We start from the raw sequence: 17779 nt of genomic DNA on the forward strand, positions 1-17779 counted from the left end.
GAGCAGAGACCTTGGTGCTGGGCAGAGCTGGAGGGGCTGCAGGGGCCCAGCTGGGCAGGGGGGGGTGCTCTGGTCCTGCAGCTCCCCCCCAGCGCTGGGTGGGGCCTGTGGGGGTGCTGAGGTCACTTTTGGGGTATCCCCATCTCCCAGACTGCCCACATGGAGAGGATGGCATAGCAGGAAGAGCAGAGGAGCTGAATCTTCCTGCTGGGCTCCAGCATTCAGGCAGCCCTGTGCCATCAGCCTCTGTCACCCTGGGGACCCTGCATGCTGTGTCCCCATGGAGTGCAGGGGTCACCCAGCTGCATGTGCCCCCTCCCCAGCCTGGCAGGGAGCAGCAGGTGGGTGGTTTCTAATGGGCACCAGCCAGGGCAGCACCCTGGGACCCTCCATGCTGTGTCACCATGGAATTCAGGCAGTACCCAGCTGCATGTGCCCCTTCCCCAGCCCTGCAGGGAGCAGCAGGTGGGTGGTTTCTAATGGGCACCAGCCAGGGCAGCACCCCAGGGACCCTCCATGCTGTGTGCCCATGTCCCCACAGAGTGCAGGGCAGCACCCCAGGGACCCTCCATGCTGTGTGCCCATGTCCCCACAGAGTGCAGGGGCCACCTCAGGGACCCTCCATGCTGTGTCCCCATGTCCCCACAGAGTGCAGGGCAGCACCCCAGGGACCCTCCATGCTGTGTCCCCATGTCCCCACAGAGTGCAGGGCAGCACCCCAGGGACCCTCCATGCTGTGTGCCCATGGAATACAGGGGCACCCAGCTGTACATGGCCCTTCCCCAGCCCAGCCAGGCAGCACCAGCAGCTCTGCTGCAGCTGCTCTGCTTATTATCATATTTAATTGCCCTCCTGGTAACCCCAGGAAATGAGCAGGAGCCGGTGAGAGCCGCAGTTTGGGATGATGTAAACACCAACTCCAGCTCTCCCTGTGCCAAGAGAGCTGTGATTTATGGAGCCCCCCAGCCCGGCCCCCAGCCTGGGCTGCCACTTTAATCCAGGCCCGCAAATTCAACATAAATCACTTGATTAAAAGCTCTACTTAATTTAAAGGGGGTGGGGGCTGGGCAGAGTGCAGCTGATCGATTTAATTTACACCGGGAAACAGCAACAAGCAGACACATTTAAAAAGGTTTAAAAAGGCCGGGGAGGCCCCGGTGATGCTGCAGCTGCTTCAGCTGCCTCAGTTTAACCATTTAAAGGCTCTGGAGGGGCTGGCAGCCTCTCTCACCCTCCCTCCATGCATGGGCAGCCACCTCCCACACCTTATCCAGGCCCATGTGGAGTGCAGGGTGCTGGAAGATTTTTATGGGAAGCGCTGGAGCCGTGATAAACAGAATTCCCCCAAAAGCAGCTGAGCATCACCTTCCCAAAGTGCTGCCTGGATGAGCTGGAGCACCCAGAGTCCCCCTCCCCATCACCCCCCTCCCCACCCAAGGGAGATGTAAGGGTGGTTAAAGTCTTTTAATAATTACAAGAATTCCAGAATTTCATTACAGGAAGAGTTTACAACAAATAATATTTCTCCGTACAAAGGCAAAATAAAACTTTTCAAGTAACAGCGGCCTGGCACCGGCGGCAGGGAGGGGTGGGAGGGAGGAATTCAGTGAGTGCCCTGTCTGTCTGTCTGTCTGTCCGTGGGACTGCAGGGGGAGCACAGAGCTGGGGTGAGGATGCGAGGATGTGAGGATGCTCCCCCCTCCCAGGTAAGGCACTGGTGGGGTTTGGCACCGAGCTGGGCACTGCCCGGAGCTCCCGCCAGGGCAGGGGATGGGGGGCAAGGACGGCAGCCCCTCCTTCCCTCCCTCCCTCCCTCCCCGGGGCCAGGGCAAGGCCAGGCACGTAATGACAATGGATTCCCAAAAGGCATCATCGACACATTATTATTATTCTTATTATTGTTGTTTAATACAACCCCATATAAAACTGAAGCAGCAGCAGCAAATTCTTATCGAGGGGACCTAAACTGAAATAGGTTTAGAACATAATTTAAAAAAATAAAACCAGCAAAAATAGCAAAATATATGACTTTTTTTTTTTTTATATATAGCAACTGATATCTACCAGCCACTAGTACCTTCCTACCAAACTGGTATATCTCTGGTAACAACCCTTTTTAAAAAGACATGTAAATATATATTCATATTTATACATATTTTTCGTTATGTACATGGGACTCTGGGTTTAGCACAGGTGGGTTCAGTCACCTCTGAGCAGTGCAGGGCTCCTGCCCTGGGTGTGCCAGGCCTGGCTCAGCAAAGCCCTGGGGTGCTGGTCCTGTGGCCTGGGGGCATCCTGGGCAGGGAGGGAGCCCCACACCACGAGGGTCCTGGCGTGCTGAGGGTCCCAGTGAGGCTCCTGGCACACCAGTGATGGTTACAGAACACCAGTGAGGCTCCTGGCACACCAGTGATGGTTACAGAACACCAGTGGGGCTCCTGGCACACCAGTGATGGTTACAGAACACCAGGGAGGCTCCTGGCACACCAGTGATGGTTACAGAACACCAGTGGGGGCTCCTGGCACACCAGGGAGAGTCCTGGCACACCAGTCAGGGTCACAAAATACCAATGAAGCTCATGGCACACCAGTGAGGCTCCCAGAACACCAGTGAGGCTCCCAGCACACCAGTGATGGTCCTGGCACACCAATGAGGTTCCTGGCACATTGGTGAGGGTCCTGGCACACCAGTGAGGCTCCCAGCACACCAGTGAGGCTCCTGGTGCACCTGTGATGGTTACAGAACACCAATGAGGCTACTGGCACACCAATGAGGCTCCTGGCACACCAGTGAGGCTCATGGCACACTAGTGATGGTCCTGGCACACCTGTGATGGTTACAGAACACCAGTAAGGCTCCTGGCACACCAGTGAGGCTCCCGGCACACCAGTCAGGGTCCTGGCACACCAGTCAGGGTCCTGGCACTCCAGTGAGGCTCCTGGCACACCAGTCAGGGTCCTGGCACACCAGTGAGGCTCCCGGCACACCACTGAGGCTCCTGGCACGCCAAGGCTCCCCCCTTGTGCAGCTGCAGGAGCTGGGTGCTGCTCCCAGCTCACCAGGTTCTCCTGGTGGCACACCAGCCCAGCTCCTGTGCCTGACCAGGCTGTGCCACCCCAGGATGCCTGGCTGGGCTCTTTGGCCACGCATTGCCCACGGGAGAGGATTTCAGCTCAGCCAAGTGGGAAACTCTCCAGCACAGAACTGACGGAAAAGAGGTTTAAAAACAGGAGGAAAGGCCACGGAAACCCTGGAGCCTTTGGGCTGTGCAGAGCTGACACGAGAGGCAGGAGGAGCTGGGTGGTTTTGGTTATGTGAGATGCTACAGATGTCTCTGAACCCTTTCTGCACCAGCCGAGCACAACCAGGCTGTGCAGGCAGCGTCCACGGGCGCGGCCCGGCGTGGCAGCCCTGGCAGTGCCACCCTCAGTGTCGCTTCAGTCCACCATTGCTGTGCTGAGGGGGGAGCTTGGGGAGGCAGGGCTCATCCGGGAGCGGGTCGTGGGAGAACACGGAGTCCTCTCCCGAGGAGCAGGTGGAGCTGCGCGTGTCCGGGAAGCCGGGGGGAGTACTGATCCAGAGGCATGGACAGGTCCAGGTACTCCTGGAGGGACAGAACCCAGTGCCAGGCTCAGGAGGGGACAGGGCAGCCCCCAGGGAGAGCCTCACGCAGGTGCCACCAGTGCCACCTCTCCTACTGACCCTGATCCTACTCCTGGAGGGACAGAACCCAGTGACAGGCTCAGGAGGGGACAGGGCAGAGCCTCATGTAGGTGCCACTTCTCCTACTGAGCCCAGGAACCAGGGGAGTACTGATCCAGAGGCATGGACAGGTCCAGGGACAAACCCCAGTGACAGGCTCAGGAGGGGACAGGGCAGAGCCTCACCCAGGTGCCACCAGTGCCACCTCTCCTACTGACCCTGGGAAGCCATGGACAGGTCCAGGTACTCCTGGCAAGGATAAACCCCAGTGACAGGCTCAGGAAGGGACAGGGCAGAGCCTCACCCAGGTGCCACCTCTCCTACTGACACCAGGAAGCCAGGGGAGTACTGATTTAGAGGCATGGACAAACTCCTGGCAGGGACAAACCCCAGTGACAGGCCCAGGAGGGGACAGGGCAGAGCCTCACGCAGGTGCCACCAGTGCCACCTCTCCTACTGACCCTGATCCGGGGCATGGACACGTCCAGGTACTCCTGGCAGTGACAGGTTCAGGAGGGGACAGGGCAGCCCCCAGGGAGAGCCCCTCAGCCAGGTGCCACCTCTCCTACCTGGTTGGAGGTCATGGCCACGATCCTGTCCAGGTCTTCCACCAGCTGCTTGAAGGTGGGTCTCTGGGAAGGGACGGCGTGCCAGCAATCCCTCATCATCATGTACCTGTGAGGGCAGGCCAGGAAGGGGCTCAGCCTGGGGACCCTCACCCACAGGAGCAGAGAAGCACCAGGAATGTGTGCCCGGTGTCCCTGTGCCCAGGCTGGACCCATGGCCAGGGCAGATGCTACTCCAGGGTGATGCCCCATGTGCAAGGAAGGGAAAGCCTCCTGCCTGCCCTCTCCACCCAGGGCAGAGGATGGACACAGTCTGGGCTGCTCCCTGTGCTGGGATTCCCTCCTGTCCAGGGAGATGCTCATTATTGCAAATCTGTTTGATGGTTTTGCAGGGCTGGGACTGTAACTCCGAACATCTGCCTGCCACCCTCCATGGCCCAGCCCACGCTCTGCACCCAGCAATGGCACTCAGAGACTTCAAACCCCTCTTCCCCATGCCACTCACAGCTCGTTGGTGCAGTTGCTGGGCTTGTCCATCCTGTGACCTTCCTTCAGCAGCTTGAAGAGCTCCTCAACGGGCACACCAGGGTAGGGTGACCCACCCAGTGTGAAAATCTCCCACAGCAGCACCCCAAAGGACCACCTGGGAACACAGGGCAGATGCTGAGGGACCAGGGTGCTGACACCCTGCTGGGCCCCAGTGAGAGGCTGGTTTGCTGGGAGGAACAGCACCCACAGCATCGATTCACTCTGCAGGATAAATGAGTCCCAGCACCAAACACAATTTGGATTCAAAACGTTTGGTTGGCTGGCACCAATTGGAATTTCATTAAACCAAGGCAAATCCCATCCATGCATGTCCCCAGCAGCCCCTACTCACACGTCACTCTGGTGGGTGTAGATCCTGTCAAAGAGAGCCTCGGGGGCCATCCACTTCACTGGCAGGCGACCCTGGAGCACAAAACCCACAATGGCTGTGAGGGAACCTGAGCCCTGCACGCCTGGGGCATTCCCAGCACAGACTGGAGCCTCCCCACCCTGCAGAGCCCCTGGCACAGCACTCACATTTGTGGTCTTCTTGTAGTAATCGATGTGGTGGATGTCACGGGCCAGCCCGAAGTCAGCGATCTTCATCACGTTGTCCTCTGTCACCAGCACGTTCCTGGCTGCCAGGTCCCTGTGGATGCACTGACCAAGCACAGGGCTCTCAGCACCAGAGGGTTCCCCATGATGGGACGTGTCATGGACATATTTTATGAAAATTCCTTTATCATTAGGGTTTTTTGAAATCCTTTCATTAGGATTTGACCAAGCACAGGGCTCTCAGCACCAGAGGGTTCCCCATGATGGGATGTGTCACAGACATCTTTTATGAAAATTCCTTTATCATTAGGGTTTTTCCTCCTGAGAAGCTGAGAGCCTCAGGAACAAAATGTAACCAGTGATTATCTGCTGCTGTGGAATGCAACAGGTGCATCTGTGATTGGTCTCATGTGGTTGTTTCTAATCAATGGCCAATCACAGTCAGCTGTCTCGGACTCTCTGGTCAGTCACAAGATTTTATTATCATTCCATTCCTTTCCTTTCAAGCCTTCTGATGAAATCCTTTCTCTATTCTTTTAATAGAGTTTTAATATATAATTTTCTTTTAATACAATACATATCATAAAATAATAAATCACCCTTCTGATGAAATCCCTTCTCTATTCTTTTACAATAGTTTTAATATATTATAATAATTATATTTTATATTATAGTAATTATATATAATAATTGTTATTATTTACAATCTATAAAGATTTATTATTTATAATTTATAAACATTTATTATAGTAATTATATATAATTTATTATATATACTATATAATAAAAATTCTTATGTTTTAATATAATATCTTATAATATATTTTAATATATCATATATTGTTTTATGATATATATATATATATGAAATTAAATTTTCTTTTAATATAATATATATACCATAAAATAATGAATCAGCCTTCTGAAACACGGAGTCAAGATTCTCATCTCTTCCCTTGTCCTGGGACCCCTGCGAGGGACGGGCAGGGAGGGAAGGGTGCGTGCCCCAGGCCCAGCTGCTGGGCTCCCCATCCCACCACAACCTCCTGGGAGCTCCTCACCTTCTTGGAGGCCAGGTACTCCATGCCCCGTGCCACCTGGTAGGCACAGGAGACCAGGTCCTTGAAGGAGAGCTGCTCCTCGGGGACCCGGCTGGGGTTGTAGCAGTACTCCATGCCCGGGGGCCGCCGGGCCTGCAGGTACTCCCGGAGGTTGCCCTTGCTGGCATATTCCACAATCACATACAGGGGTCCTGAGGGGATGGTGGGATGAGAACGTGGAGCAGGGCTGCTAGGCCAGCCCCTCCAGGGGACAGCAGCTGGAGGGGTGGCACAGGGGACACCTCCTCCCCACTCAGGCACCCTCACCGTCCTGCGTGCAGGCTCCCAGCAGGTTGATGATGTTCTTGTGCTTGCCAATCATCTTCATCATCTCCATCTCAGAGATGAGGTCAGACAAGTCCTTCTCTGTGGCGTCGGCTGAAGTGGAGAAGGCAGCACTTAGAGGGTGCCAGGCTGGGCTGCACACTGCAGACCCCAGCCAGGGCTGTGACATCATGCCAGTATAAATTTAATATATCATTTTCTTTTAATATAATATATATCATAAAATAATAAATCAACCTTCTGAAACATGGAGTCAAGATTCTCATCTCTTCCCTTGTCCTAGGACCCCTGTGAACAGCACCACAGGAAGGGTGCATGCCCCAGGCCCAGCTGCTGGGCTCCCCATCCCACCAAACCCCTCTTCCCCATCCCAGCACTGCACCCACAGCTCGTTGGTGAGCTGGGAGTTCTGTGAGTAATTGCATCTTATAAATACTGACAGTTATCTCTATCTAGTATTGTATTAAGGGCTACTGCAGCACTGAAAGTTTGGCTTTGCAGGTAAGATATAAACCTGAAAACTCATCTCTCTTGCTTGCTGAAGATCTCACAGCACTGTTTTGCAAGAATAATTCGTTACCATCAGTTTCTTGTATAAACTGCAGTGTAGCCATGATATTTTCTGAAAAATCCTTTCCTTAGGATTTTTTCTCCTGAGAAGCTGAGAGGCCTCAGGAACAAAATGCAAACAATGGTTATCTGCTGCTGTGGAATGCAACAGGTGCATCTGGGATTGGGCTCATGTGGTTGTTTCTAATTAATGACCAATCACAGCCCAGCTGGCTCAGACTTTCTGTCCAAGCCACAAACCTTTGTTATCATTCTTTCTTTTTCTATTCTTAGCCAGCCTTCTGATTAAGTCCCCACTTCTATTCTTTTAGTATAGTTTTAATGTAATATATATCATAAAATAATAAATCAAGCCTTCTGAAACATGGAGTCAACATTCTCGTCTCTTCCTCACCCTAAGCCCCCTGGAAACACCACCACACTGCAGTCAGTTAATTACATTCTGTCCCCTTAAATTCCTTCTCTAGCATCATTTTGCCAAGACATTTTTGCTGCCACTCACACTTGAGCATCTTCACCGCCACCTTGGTCACACGGTTGGGCTTGTCCTTGTCCAGGCCAATGGCTTCTGCCAGCACCACCTGCCCGAAGCATCCTTCTCCCAGAGGCTTGCCCAGGATCAGCCTGCAGGGAGAAGACCCCAATTGTTGGGGAAGATGAAACAGGAAAGCCTTATAAATATGATTGTCTGGCAAAAGATTTTGAGAATACAGAAACTATAAGTGAGGTTGAAATGAAAGCAAGCTTTGAGATCCCTCAGTTACTGAACAATGGGAAAACAATGGTGTGGCTGGCTGAAGGTGATCCCCTTTTGATGGAACAACACCCTCTGCCTGCAGACAGGCCCAAGGGTCAGAGCAGACCCTGCCAGCTTGGCAGAAGGGGCCCAAAGAGGAGTTTGTAGGGTTTAAAATGTAACACAGGATGGTGATGTAATGATTCTATAGGCTGCATGTAAATGCTGTAGGATTTGTATCTTGTACTGGATTGGTTAGTGAGAATTAGAATATTCAACACAGAAGAAGATTTATGGTATTGGAATGGGAACCTCGCTCTCTTACCCCTTTTACTCTCTCACCCTCTCATCCTCTCTCCCCCTCTCTTCTCTCAGGCCTGCTCTGAGCTGTGCCTGGCAGCTCCCAGCAGGGCCCTGCCCTTGGCCTTTGCAATAAACCCCAAATTCCAAAACCTGGCTTAAAAAAATCTCTCATCTCCATCCATCCTGATTGTCCTACCCCCATTGCTCCTATACCCGATGCAGCAGGGGCAGCAGGATGCTCTGGGCACCAGCAGCATCCTCTGGTGTAAGAGCTTAAATGAGAGATGTGGGACTCCAGGCAGCTCTCCAAAATGCAGTTTATTGTATCCAAATTGCAGTATATTCCATCTAAGAGGTCACAGCAGTCCAGGGTCGTGGGTGACAGAGCTGTGCCCACAGCTGTCAGCTCCAGCTGCAGGCAGGCCTGGACACCCTTTGGTTTTGGTTACATTGCATTATTTACTTTTCTTTTGGTTACAATGCATTATTTACTTTTCTTTTGGTTACAATGCATTTTATACTTTTCTTTGCTGAGCATCTTCATACAGTAGAACCTATCTATACCTTAACTTTTATCTATAGCCTATAATAACTACTATAATTACCATATCCATGTTACTGTTCTCCAATCACTCACAGTCAGTACATTACAGCTTAAGCTAGAAGTTGTTTTTCAGTTTTCTTGCAGTGGAAAATTCTGAGACTTTTTTTCTACTTGCAACTTTGCTGCCTTGTTTGCCTGTGCTCTCTCCCTGCTTGGTAAAAACCTCTTCTTGTTTGAGGCAGGTTTATCTTTTGCTCTGAGTCATAAAAACTCTTTCTAACCAACACACTCTTTGCTTCTTTGAGTGGCTCAGCAATTCTTTTTTTCTATATCAAAACTTGCTTCCATCTCTATTCTTCCATCAGACTCAACATCTAAAAATCTTTCTGCTAAGCACACAAATCTGTGTGAGACTTTCTTGTCAAACTTCCATCCTTCCCAACACTCTGGGTGCTGGGCTCACCTGTCCCGGGGCAGCTCCCAGCGTGGATCCTCGGGCAGCTCGTACTCAGAGACACCAGCCAGCATGGGGGTGCCGCTGGAGGAGAGGCGTGAGGGCCTCACCAGCATCACTCCGAGTTCATGGACGAGCTGGAGTCGGCTGACACCTGCAGGGGGGACGTGGGTTACCTTCACGCAATGCCCAGCCCGTGGCTGGCTGCCCCCGAGGTGGGGGAAATGGTGATGGGAGCATTGGCACCCTATAGAAGTGTGCTCCCTGTTGATGAGAGTGACAAAACTATCCTTTGTCCTGTTAAAGAAATGACAAAACTATCCTCTGTCCCCTTAAAGGAGTGACAAAACTATCCTTTGTCCTGTTAAAGAAATGACAAAACTATCCTCTGTCCCCTTAAAGGAGTGACAAAACTATCCTTTGTCCTCTTAAAGGAGTGACAAAACTATCCTTTGTCCTCTTAAAGGAGTGACAAAACTATCCTCTGTATCCTTAAAGGAGTGACAAAACTATCCTCTGTACCCTTAAAGGAGTGACAAAACTATCCTCTGTCCCCTTGAATGAGTGACAAAACTATCCCCTCAAAAAGGAAAGAAACCCAGAATTTTCTTTCCTCGATTAGGTGAAAAAGCCACCTCATAGGATCCAGGGGACTTCACCTCAAACTTAAGGATACTACACTTAAGGATGCTACACTTAAGGATACTACACTTAAGGATAGCTAATTGCACAGGAGCCACAAAGTCTTGTCTAGGAATGTGCTGGCTGTTGACAGACTGACAGAACTGTCCTTTGTCCCCTCAAAAAGGAGAGAAGCCCAGAAGTTTCTCTCCCCAATTGGGTGAAAAGACACCTCATAGGACCTGGGGGACTTCACCTCAAACTTAAGGATACCCAATTGCACAGGAGCCAAAAAGTCCTGCCTGAGCAATTAATTAGAAAAAGAAGTGAACACAGAAACTAATTGCTTTTGTGAGGTGTTTTACCTCCTACAACTGGATCGATTTTTCTCTATTTGCTATTTTGCCTTTTATTAAACCTTTCTGTTTCCAACACTGCACCAGAAGGCATCCTGCTGATTTTTATGCATCTAAGGGTAGATGAGCTATCTTGGGTGTGTTATAGACCTCTGAAATCTTATTAGACCTGGCTTGAGGAGGCTCCTGTAACAGCATCTGCCCTGCCTGCAGCCCCCTGCCCACCCTGCCCGTGTGCCCAGCAGTGCTGCTCCCCTCTGTGGAGCTTTTAATTACTCTCCATCATGCTGCAGCCCAAAAATGCACAGCCCGGGAGCTCTCCCATCTCCTCAGTGTGTCCCACACTCTGCTCAAACCTTAACCTGCTGTAAATCCTCCTGGTTCTCCTCATGAGCCCCATCAGGGGAGGGATGAGGGGGAGCTGTGCTGACTGTGCCGCCACCAGAGGCACAGCCAGGTGGGCACAGGCTGGAGGGGGTGGGTGGCACATGCAGCAGGGTGAGATGGTCCCAGTTCTTTCCCATCCCTCCTCCCCCATGTCCCCTGGGCTCCAGGAGAGGCAGTAGGTGCAAACAAACCCCTCTCTACTTTCTGTTACCTGTCTGCGCAGGGGGATGCTCTTGGCCAGCTTGTGCACGGCCAGCTGGCTGTTGAAATCTGTCTTCTTGGTGGTGCTCTTCAGCTTGTAGATGATGATGGTCACCACCATGCAGGAGATGAGGAAGGCTCCGATGCAGTAGATGATGATCTCCAGGTAGAAGGGAGATGTCATCATGGCTGGGGTGTCTTCGATAGCTGGGTCAGCGTGAACAGGGGGTTTGTTAGCACCCACCAGGCCCCAGGGAGTGGCACTGGGGAGCCCCTGGCTCGTCCCCAAGCTCAGTGGGGATGGCAGTGCAGCAGGGACTGGGGGCTGCCCCCCAACCCTTGCAGGGAAGGTGTGCAAGCAGCCCCCAGCTCATCGCCCCCACGGCCAAGCAATGCCTTTGCCACTCTGCAGGCAGCCCAGGGCGGGATGTGGTCAAATGGGACAGGTATGAAGTGGGGGGACGTGGCCTGGGTCACCCCACAGGGATGTGGCACCACTCTGGGGACAGGTGTCTGTCCCAGCTGCTCTGCTCTGCCCACATTTGGGAGCTGCAGGTCCAGGGAGTGGCACTGGGGAGCCCCTGGCTCGTCCCCAAGCTCAGTGGGGACCTTGGTGCAGCAGGGACTGGGGGCTGCCCCCCAACCCTTGCAGGGAAGGTGAGCAAGCACCCCCCAGCTCATCACCCCACGGCCAAGCAATGCCTTTGCCACAGGGTGGTCAAATGGGACAGGTGCAAAGTGAGGGGACAGGGCCTGGGTCACCCCACAGGGGTGTGGCACCATGGGCACCTTTGGGGACAGGTTGTTTACAACTTTGTGGAAGTTGTAAAGCTGGTATGTTTATTACAGTGCTGGATGCATGTGGAAATTATTCTCTTTAAAAGACATGCGTACTTTTGGGAATTTCAGGGGGTTTTAAAATTTTTCTTTTAAATACATATGCATGCAATTTTACAATAGGCTTATATATTCATTTTTACGAATTTTGCATGACATTTGCTGTTAGTTCTTTATTAGAAAGAATTTTTAGGTCAGGTTGACTTGCTTTCATAGCAGTCTTTCTGTCTTTTTTATCACTCTTTGTCTCTTTTTTTTAATTCCTGTTTTTCACTGAAGTAGTTTTTTTGAGCTTAGGCTTTTGTAGTCAGGCTAAATAGTCATGTTTTCTAACTACAGATTTAACTTAAAAATGTACATTTCACTTAAATTAAAATGGATTTCTGTTTTGGAGAATTTTTGTCTTTTTTTTTTTTAGAAAATAAGTAAATTTTTTTTTATTTAATGCAATGCAGCCAGGGGCACTCCAGTGGCAATGACCTGCTGGGAGAAGGGACCCACAGACCCTGCCCTGGTGGCTGAGGGGGTGTTGGAGCCCTGAACAGCTCAGAGCCCGCTGCCATGTGCCTGGTCCGTGGTGAATCTGGCACGAGGGGGCTGCCAGTCCACCTTGTGCACCCCCAGAGAGCAGAGCCTCAGAGAGAGGTGTAAGAGGGAGCTGAAGATTCCTGCCCCACCTCTGAGCACACCCGGCTGACAAAGCAGTGGCTGATAACTGGGAAAGTTTTGGCTGGGAAGCAAGGAGCACACAGCAGCACCCCAAAAGCTTTCCCACAGCTGTTATCAGGCTTTGGTCCCTCATTGATAGCCAGGAGCAGCATCAATGGGCACGGGGCAGCCATCCCCACAGGGCAGGCACACACAGCCCTGGACAGTCCCACACCACAGGGCAAGGCCAGGCCCTGGCAGGGAAGGGCAGCACTGCCAGCACCCCCAAACCCCCCCTGAACCCCCTGAATGGCAGCACTGGCCTGGCCTGGCCTGGGGGTGTGAGACCGTCCTGCTCCAGTGGAGCCAGCCCTGGTTAAGTAGCCCAGGTATGCATTGCCTGGGCCAGGGAGAGAGCAGGGGCAGACCCCAGCTGGGGTGGAGGGGGGCACAGAGCCAGGGGACACTGGGGGACACTGGGGACACTGCCCCAGCTGCAGGGCAGCCCATGCTGAGCCAGGGAAGGGGCTGGGGAGGGCTCTCTCCCGGACCACAATGCATACATTGGAAAGGAGGGAGGAAAGGAAGAGGAGTATATACCTTCGAGAACTGTCAACCATGCAGAGTGATGGGAGATCCCAATAGAATTACCCGCCAAACATGTATACTCCCCAGCATCCTCAAATGAGACATTCCTTAAGTGAAGCACTTCCATTTCTTTGTCTGTCGTGTTAACGCCAGCCGTCTGGAAGGGAAAAAATGGAAGCAAAAAAACGGAGAAGCAAACGACATGAGATCTTCTGGGAGGAGGCCAGAGAGGAGGGAGAGCCCAGTCTCATTTGCCAGACCCCGGGGAGCAGACAGAGACCACTGCAGAGACGAGAGACCCTCAGGATGACCACTCATCCCGGCCGACCTAGGGAGATGCTGTTAAATAAAACCCTCCACCAGACGGGGAGTCCTGCCCATCCGAGCATGCTGGTGATGGGCTGCATGGAGAAATCACCTCTGCAGGGCTGGCTGGACAGGGATGGGAGCACAGAGACGGGACACAGACAAGAGGATGGTGGCAGGAGGGCAGCACAGACAGGGGATGCAGCACGGTGCCAGTCTGGGGTGCCTGGACTGGCCTGATGGCAGCAGCCTCATGTAGCTATTGTTTTAAGGGCTACTGCAGCACTGAAAGTTTGGCTTTGCAGGTAAGATATAAACCTGAAAACTCATCTCTCTTGCTTGCTGAAGATCTCACAGCATTGTTTTGCAAGAATAATTGGTTACCATCAGTTTCTTGTATAAACTGCAGTGCAGCCATGATATTTTCTGAAAAATCCTTTCCTTAGGATTTTTCCTCCTGAGAAAGCTGAGAGGCCTCAGGAACAAAACGTAACCAATGGTTATCTGCTGCTGTGGAATGCAACAGGTGGATCTGGGATTGGTCTCATGTGGTTGTTTCTAATTAGTGGCCAATCACAGCCCAGCTGTCTCGGACTCTGTCCGAGACACAAGCTTTTGTTATCATTCTTCCTTTTCTATTCTCAGCCAGCCTTCTGATGAAATCCTTTCTTCTATTCTTTTAGTATAGTTTTAATATAACACATATCATAAAATAATAAATCAAGCCTTTTAAAACATGGAGTCAGATCCTCGTGCCTTCTCTCATCCTAAGACCCCTGGGAACGCTGTCACACCCTCAGTTATCATTCTTTTTCATTAACCCTTTGTTATTATTCTTTTTCTACTCTTAGAAAAGAATAGCTAGCCTTTGTTATCATTCTTTTTCTATTCTTAGCAAGCCTTCTGATCCTAAGACCCCTGAGAACACCAGCACACCCTCAGAGACCCAGGTTCCCACAACTGTCTATCAAATTCTCTTTTTCCATAAAAGAATACAAAACAGTAAGTTATTTACAGAAAGCATGTGAAAAAGTTTGCTACAAGAATGTGAACATCAGAAGGCTTAGAAAAATCTCAAAAAATCAGGGTGACACCAGACCCAGCAGGCACCTGCTGTGTGCATGATGGGGAGGGCAGCACAAAGGACAGACAGCAGGACACTGGGACACACACACAGAGCACAGCCAGCCCCACCAGGTATTTTTCCATGGTTGTTGCACCAGAAACAGCAGAAACAGGAGAGCCCAGAGTTTTGTCTTCCACCGCCAGGCATTCCTCGTGTTACCTGTGGCCAGGGGCCTGGTGACTGTGAGCCACGCAGACTGGTTGGCCTCTCCAATATAATTGGAAACCTTACAAACATACTCCCCGCTCTCGGCCTCTGTCACATTGTACAGGGTCAGCACCTCCGCATCTGAGCTATTAATCCCCGAGTGCTGGAACAGACCAACAACACGCAGTCACACGGGTGTGCCCAGGAACCCCAGCACCCTCAGGGCTGGCACGGGCTCTGCCAGCCCCCGCAGGGGTGGGGGGCACGGGGATGCACACAGGGGGTCACAGGAGGGAGGAGCAGGCAGGGGTGGGGGTGTAACTCTGCTCCCCCCGGATAGGAGCACAGCTGGGATGGAATCACTGAATGGCTTGGAAGGGATCCCTAAAGGCCACCCAGTCTGACCTCCTGGCACAGCTGGACTGGTGGCCAGCCTGCCCACTGAGTGCCACTGCTGTCCCTGGGACCATCCAGGGCTCAGCTCCCAGCTCCAGAGCTGGGCTGGCTGCCCAGGACACCCACCCAGCCCTGTGCTGAGTGCCCTTGGGGCTCCAAAAGCACTGGGATAACACACCCAGCCCTGTGCTGAGTGCCCTTGGGGCTCCAAAGGCACTGGGATAACACAACCCAGCCCTGTGCTGAGTGCCCTTGGGGCTCCAAAGGCACTGGGATAACACACCCAGCCCTGTGCTGAGTGCCCTTGGGGCTCCAAAAGCACTGGGATAACACACCCAGCCCTGTGCTGAGTGCCCTTGGGGCTCCAAAGGCACTGGGATAACACACCCAGCCCTGTGCTGAGTGCCCTTGGGGCTCCAAAGGCACTGGGATAACACACCCAGCCCTGTGCTGAGTGCCCCTTAGGGCCCCAAAAGCACCCCCAGCCCTGTGCTGAGTGCCCTTAGGGCTCCAAAGGCACTGGGATAACACACCCAGCCCTGTGCTGAGTGGCCTTAGGGCTCCAAAGGCACAGCAGAGCCAGCACACAGCTGGCACACACAGCCCTCCCTGCTCCCTGCTGCTGATGGCTCTGGGCTCCAGCTGCCCCCAGGCAGGTCCCCAGCCCCAGGTGACTCAGGTGGCTGCCAGAGCCCTGCTCCTGCCCCAGGCACTGGGAGCTGCCTGGGAGCCCCCAGAGCGTGGCTTTACCTTCAGGATCTGCACGTAGGGCAGGTTGTCGGGCCCGATCTTGCTGCCGTTCACCTCAATGTGCTTCAGCCACTGGATGTGGGGCTGGGGGTCGCTGTAGACCTTGCAGACAAACTCCACGTTGCTGCCCAGGGCCACTGTCTTGTTGGCAGGCAGCCCTGCCTGCAGGATGGGCCGGTGTGGGGAGCGCTCTGCGGGACCAGACGTATTAATGAAAAATATTTTATTTTATGACAAATCATGGATATATTTTATTTTATGAAAAATCCTTTCCTTAGGATCTTTTCTCCTGACAGGCTGAGAGGCCTCAGAAATGAAATGTAAGCAATGGTTATCTGCTGCTGTGGAATGCAACAGGTGGATCTGGGATTGCTCTCATGTGGTTGTTTTTAATTAATGGCCAATCACAGCCCAGCTGGCTCAGACTCTGGTCAGTCACAAGATTTTATTATATTCCATTCCTTTCTATTCCTTTCAAGCCTTCTGATGAAATCCTTTCTTCTATTATTTCAGTATAGTTATAATATTATATAATATAATATAATATAATATAATATATATAATATAATATAATATAATATAATATAATATAATATAATGTAATATTATATAATGTATGTTATGTAATGTAATGTAATATAATGTAATATAATGTAACATAATACAACATTGCATAACATTATATTATATTATATTTATATTATATTATATTATATTATATTATATTATATTATATATAAAATAATAAATCAGCCTTCTGAAACATGGAGTCAAGATTCTCATCTCTTCCCTCAGCCTGGGACCCCCTGTGAACACCACCACAATGGGACACCTTACAACAGGGTCTGGGCTGCCTGCTGCCCATCCTGGGGGCACCCTGCAGCCCCCCATGCCCAGGACCCCCGGCTGAGGTGGGCACCAATGCTCCCAGCACAGCATTAGTGTCCTCTCACCCAGCACCCTGCAGCAGGGTGACAGCATCCGGGATGGGGGACAGGTGAAACCCCTGGGGGACAGGGACATCAGCACCTATTGGGCAGGGCCAGAGGTCAAAAAACCTATGGAGGGTCCTGGCTGTTCACAAAGGGGCTGCCACTGTGGTGAGTCAGCATTAACAAACCCCTTTGTTCACCTCGCTGACTGTTCCCTTCAGTTTGCTCAGTGTAATCAAATTAAATCACATTTTTAATGGTTCATTTACTGGCATTTAGAGCAGCTCCACATGTGGAACTGCTCAGACCAGCCTTCCCAGCTGGGAATTATGGCCAATAAGGCGATTAGAAAAAGTTTCTGTCTGGTCTATGAAATTATTTTCACCACAATTAGAAACCTCCAGAAGAGGGTGGGGTGAAGCTCTCTGCCCAGACTGGGGCAGGAGGCCAGGGATGGTGGGCAAGACCCTTCCCTGGTAGCACAACCCACCCAACCCTACAGGATGCAGCGCCCATTGCTGTTTGGCAGGGCTGAGGGGTGTGGGGTGAGTCCCCAGCCCCCTGCACTCACCCACAACATCCAGCTGGTAGGTGTGGTTGATGCTGCCATACTTGTTCTCCACGATGCAGGTGTAGTTGCCCTTATCAGATGGCACCACCGAGTCCATGATGATGCTCCAGGTGGCCTGGCGGACCTGGGGGGGACAGAGCCAGTTACCTGCAGCCTGCAGAGCCCCAGGCCCTGCTCATGTTCAACCCCTGGCATGGGCAGGACACACATCTCCCTTGAGGTCACCTTTCTCCTTCCCTGCAGAGGGGCTGCAATTGCTCCCAGCTGTCCCAGGAAGGACAGGAGCACAGAGCCAGCTCTGGCCACACAGAGCCAGCTGTGCTGAGCAGATGTTGTCGCTGGGCTGGTGGGGACACCCTCCCTGGTGGCCCCTGTGTGTGCAGGGAACAGAGCAGCTTTGTTCCTCCTGCAGGAGCTGCTGCCCTGGCTGGTGCTGGGGGTCAGACCCTGCTGGTCCCATGGCCAGTGGGGGCTGAGATGGGCAGAGGGCAGCTGCAGCCTGGTGTGCTGCACAGGGCGCTCTGTGGGTGCTGCTGACCCAGTGCTCCTCCTTTGGGAGAGCCTCAGTG

The 17779-nt window shown here is 52.2% G+C and overlaps 1 protein-coding gene across 1 annotated transcript; it reads right to left on the reverse strand.

Annotated features, from left to right (window-relative positions):
• Positions 1-1449: 1449 nt before the first annotated feature.
• On the reverse strand, positions 1450-17330 carry LOC118695131 (fibroblast growth factor receptor 1). Its single transcript, XM_036396539.2, is given in 15 exon segments — positions 1450-3565; positions 3567-3605; positions 4273-4378; positions 4775-4912; positions 5150-5220; positions 5335-5457; positions 6414-6604; positions 6720-6830; positions 7810-7931; positions 9354-9465; positions 9468-9498; positions 10920-11116; positions 12995-13139; positions 15708-15898; positions 17211-17330. Coding segments are annotated over 15 exon segments (1812 nt in total). The 5' UTR covers positions 17308-17330; the 3' UTR covers positions 1450-3427.
• Positions 17331-17779: the final 449 nt, after the last annotated feature.

Source organism: Molothrus ater, chromosome 28, assembly GCF_012460135.2.
Source record: "Molothrus ater isolate BHLD 08-10-18 breed brown headed cowbird chromosome 28, BPBGC_Mater_1.1, whole genome shotgun sequence".
Classification (NCBI taxonomy): domain Eukaryota; kingdom Metazoa; phylum Chordata; class Aves; order Passeriformes; family Icteridae; genus Molothrus; species Molothrus ater.